This window comes from Alosa alosa, chromosome 18, assembly GCF_017589495.1.
Source record: "Alosa alosa isolate M-15738 ecotype Scorff River chromosome 18, AALO_Geno_1.1, whole genome shotgun sequence".
Classification (NCBI taxonomy): Eukaryota; Metazoa; Chordata; class Actinopteri; order Clupeiformes; family Clupeidae; genus Alosa; species Alosa alosa.
Window position 1 is genome coordinate 3,149,174 of NC_063206.1, and position 4,875 is coordinate 3,154,048.

Sequence of the window (4,875 nt, forward strand, 5' to 3'; positions counted from 1 at the left end):
TGTGTGTGTGTGTGCATGTGTGTGTGCATATGTGTGTGCATGTGTGTGTGTGCATGTGTGTGTGCATATGTGTGTGTAATGTTGTCGTCCCCTTGTGATGTCCCTCACCTCGTAAACACCCTTGTGTTATTCCTCTGTCTAGATGACAGCCATAAACTTAGCTGTTTTCACACCGTAAAACACACTCCTAGGTTTTGCCTTCCACACACACACAGCATCCTGCTCATCTTAATATTTATAGTGTGAAGATCTGTGAAGTCTTCAAACGGAGACATAAAATACCCACAATGCAACACTCTCCGAGGGGCATCCCGCCTCAGTGGGAGTGAGTGGACGCTCTACAGTCTGACCTTACCCGGGATCCGAGCGGATCTCCCAGGAAGCTGATGACTCAGAGGGGAGATTCGTCGAAAACCAGCTCATCGACTCGTCCCAAAGCTCCCCAACGCTATCCTCTTACAGCACACGGGACAACGTGCTGACCTCTAGGGTCGGGTCTACACACCATACGTCTGTGTCTGTGTGTGCCATCTGAGGTGTGAAAAAAGGGACACACACACACAGACCAGACACACACACACACCCACACAGACACACACACACACAGACACACACACACCCACACAGGTTATTGTTGGTGATGAGGAGACCTGAAGACATGCAGACTACCCCTGAAGTTGGAAGAGGATGCCATCATGTAATCTCTCCCACAAACACAGACCAGACACACACACACACAGACAACTGAAGTTGGAAAAGGATGCCATCATGTAATCTCTTCCAGCTTTGAAGTTGCCATTTAGATGATCTGCGAGAATGCTCCTGAAATGCTTCATCTGTTTCCACTGACTGCTTACTAGCGCCTCTGTGTGTGTGTGTGTGTGTGTGTGTCCTTCAGGGAAGCTGTTTCCCATGCTCCGAGGGTGAGTGTCCTGTCATGGGTCACTTTGCTGACACCTTTAAGATTCCAGATGGCGTCAGCAAGATGAGATATTTCATGAGCACGGGAAAAAGCGCTCCTTTCGTCCGTAAGAACCTACCCTCTTCCTCCACTTGCACTCCAGTGACAAATCCTAACTCTCCTTACCCTCTTCCTCCACTTGCACTCCAGTGACAAATCCTAACTCTCATTACCCTCTTCCTCTACTTGCACTCCAGTGACAAATCCTAACTCTCCTTACCCTCTTCCTCTACTTGCACTCCAGTGACAAATCCTAACTCTCATTTAGACAGATATGAAACATTACATTTCACCCGAAAGCCAGATATCCCTACATTTTTGTGAGTATTGTATATAGTGTATAGAGAACATTGACAAATCCTAACTCTCATTTAGACAGATATATATATATATAGTGTATAGAGAACATTGACAAATCCTAACTCTCATTTAAACAGATATAAATATATATATATATATATATATATAGTGTATAGAGAACATTGACAAATCCTAACTCTCATTTAGACAGATATAAATATATATATATATATATATATATATATATATATATATATATATATATATATAGTGTATAGAGAACATTGACAAATCCTAACTCTCATTTTAGACAGATATATATATATATATATAGTGTATAGAGAACATTGACAAATCCTAACTCTCATTTTGTCATGAGGCTCTCTCTCTGCCTGGTAACACGCTGATTGAAGTCTGATGACCTCCACCTGTTCCTGCTCTGCTCTGCCTCACCCTCGTTTACCTACCAGCTGCACTGCATTCACCACTCATCATGCCCTGTATATAAAGCCTTGCTTTTCAGTCCACACTTGTCAGATCGTCTGCAAACCCGCACCCAGTTACCTGCCTGTCTTGGAAAGCGACTCTGACTCTTTGCCTGTGAACCCAGACCCTTTCGACTACTTCTTTGATCTCCAGCCCGGTAATCTTGACCTGCCTTCGTCTCTCTTCTCACGAATACAGCCTAGCCCTTGACTGTACTGCTGCTTCGTTTCAATTGCTGTTGTGTGTGAGTTTCCCCAGGACTTCCCGGATCATCCAGCTCCTGCCATTGCTGCTCGGCTATTGGGGGAACACACACCGCAGACTCTTGGAACTCGGAACCCCTGAACCCCTGTAACCCCCAACCCTTAAATAAACTTTCCTAGCGTGGCGGCTTTTTGTGGTCCTCGTCCTGTTTGGTGTCTGACACATTTAGACAGATATAAATATATATATATATATATATATATATATATATATATATATATATATATATATATATAGTGTATAGTGTATAGCAGATATATATCTATATCTATATATAGTGTATAGAGAACATTGACAAATCCTAACTCTCATTTAGACAGATAGTGTATAGAGAACATTGACAAATCCTAACTCTCATTTAGACAGATATATATATATATATATATATATATAGTGTATAGAGATAAATATAAATATCTATATCTATATATCTAGAGGAATGATGTTTGTCTTCAGTCCATTCAGTCCACTGTTGGGTGTTATGTTTCAGGTTATCGTTACCATGTCAACGTTACCATCGACGGCACCCGCAGGAACCCGGGCTACTTTAAGGTGGCTCTGTACGGTGCATCCGACAACACACGCCAGTACAGGATATTCATGTACGCACACTCCGCCTTAACCACCTGCTCATATACTTTCTGTGTAGTCTGTGTGTGTGTGTGTGTACAGAGGTCCAGTTAGTAGTTAACATTGCCATTTACCACTTTAGTTTTGAACTCAACTCAAGTTTGAGATGTAATTGAGAAGGCAGCTGTGCTGTTACCGATGGTGATTTCCTCCTGTGGCGACAGCGGCTTCCTGAAGCCTGGCGGGAGCTACGACACGTTTGTGGACACGGAGAGGGACGTCGGGGAGGTGACCCACGTGAAGTTCGTCTGGAACAACAACATCATAAACCCCATGCTGCCGCGCTTCGGAGCCACGCGCATACAAGTGCTGCGAGGGCAGGACAGCAGGACGTACGTTCACTCTCATTGGCTGACTGTACCTCCCTGTGTTCTCATTGGCTGACTGTACCTCCCTGTGTTCTCATTGGCTGACTGTACCTCCCTGTGTTCTCATTGGCTGACTGTACCTCCCTGTGTTCTCATTGGTTGTCTCTTCACCTTCCTCTGGGCTCATTCTGTCTCCCCATCAGCACCTATCCTTACCGCCTGTCTGTCTGTCTGTCTGTCTGTCTGTCTGTCTCTGACCTTTAGGCTATCTGTCTCTGTCTATCTGCAGAAAGAGAGAGAGAGAGAGATCCATCTCAGTTTGTCTCTCTTTCCAACTGTCTTGCTTGCTGCGTGTCTGTCTGCCCTGCCATGACTCCTACAATATATCATGTGACTCCTACAATATATCTGTCTGTCTACACTAGACATGTGAACACACTCAGTCTCACTCTGACCAATTGGGAGAGAGGGACGCCATCTTTGGACAGTGCAGGGACCATCTCATCACTGTAACACACACTGAGGGCTAAGAATTATTACTGGACAATGACTTCACCACCTGAACCAGAAAACACAAAACACAAAGCACTTCCAGTGACTTACTCATGCGCTAAGCTCTTCATCACATTTGGGGAGCACATGATTATCATTCTCAGTATAACGCAGTGACTTGTTTTGGCCACTGGAGGGAGACACAGCACCACAACAGAATGGGAGGGTCCATGGCGCCCCACTGGTCGGTGTGCAGTGTGTTCCCAGAGAGAACTGGGCCTGTTACAGCTCTACTGGCTCCACTTCCCTCATTTGTCAACCCAGCCGCAGTATCTACACATGGCCACAGAGTAGCCAAGCACACTAGGACACATACACATAGCCACAGAGTAGCCAAGCACACTAGTACACTTGCACACTAGTACACATACACATGGCCACAGAGTAGCCAAGCACACTAGTACACTTGCACACTAGTACACATACACATGGCCACAGAGTAGCCAAGCACACTAGTACACTTGCACACTAGTACACATACACATGGCCACAGAGTAGAGAAGCACACTAGTTAGTACACATACACATGGCCACAGAGTAGCCAAGCACACTAGTACTGTACACATACACATGGCCACAGAGTAGCCAAGCACATTAGTACACATACACATGGCCACAGAGTAGCCAAGCACTCTAGTACAGTACACTTGCACATTAGTACACTTGCACACTAGTACACATACACATGGCCACAGAGTAGAGAAGCACACTAGTACACTTGCAGCTTGGTACACATACACATGGCCACAGGGTAGCCAAGTACACAAGTACACTTGCACACTAGTACACTTGGGTGCCACACAGAGTAGCCTGTAGGCACGCTAGTACACTTGGATGCTAGTACACTCGGACACTAGTACACTTGGACATAGACAACAGCTACCTGCCGTTGTGAGCACAAACACACACACACACACACTTGGACACATACAAAAGAGCCTAAACACACATAAATAAGAGATGAAATACACATTGCAAATGCAAATGCACACAAACTAAAACTTGCCCATCTCTTTTGTCTGATCAGGTTTGAGTTCTGCAGGCAGGAAAAGGTGTTAGAGAACGTTCTTCAGACCCTTTCACCATGTGGCTCTCCTTGACCAGTAATATCAATAAAGAACACCATGTGCATCTCCTTGACCAGTAATATCAATAAACAACACCATGTGGCTCTCCTTGACCAGTCATATCAATAAAGAACACCATGTGCATCTCCTTGACCAGTAATATCAATAAAGAACACCATGTGGCTCTCCTTGACCAGTAATATCAATAAAGAACACCATGTGCATCTCCTTGACCAGTAATATCAATAAAGAACACCATGTGCATCTCCTTGACCAGTAATATCAATAAAGAACACCATGTGGCTCT

At 44.7% G+C, this 4,875-nt stretch overlaps 1 protein-coding gene across 1 annotated transcript in view; it reads left to right on the forward strand.

The window, feature by feature from the left end:
• LOC125311886 (pancreatic triacylglycerol lipase-like) overlaps positions 1-4,875 on the forward strand; it is a 44,058-nt gene extending 39,183 nt beyond the window's left edge. The window contains 4 exon segments of the mRNA XM_048270255.1: positions 899-1,028; positions 2,502-2,613; positions 2,806-2,973; positions 4,529-4,875. Coding sequence (XP_048126212.1) covers positions 899-1,028; positions 2,502-2,613; positions 2,806-2,973; positions 4,529-4,601 — 483 coding nt within the window. The 3' untranslated portion in view covers positions 4,602-4,875.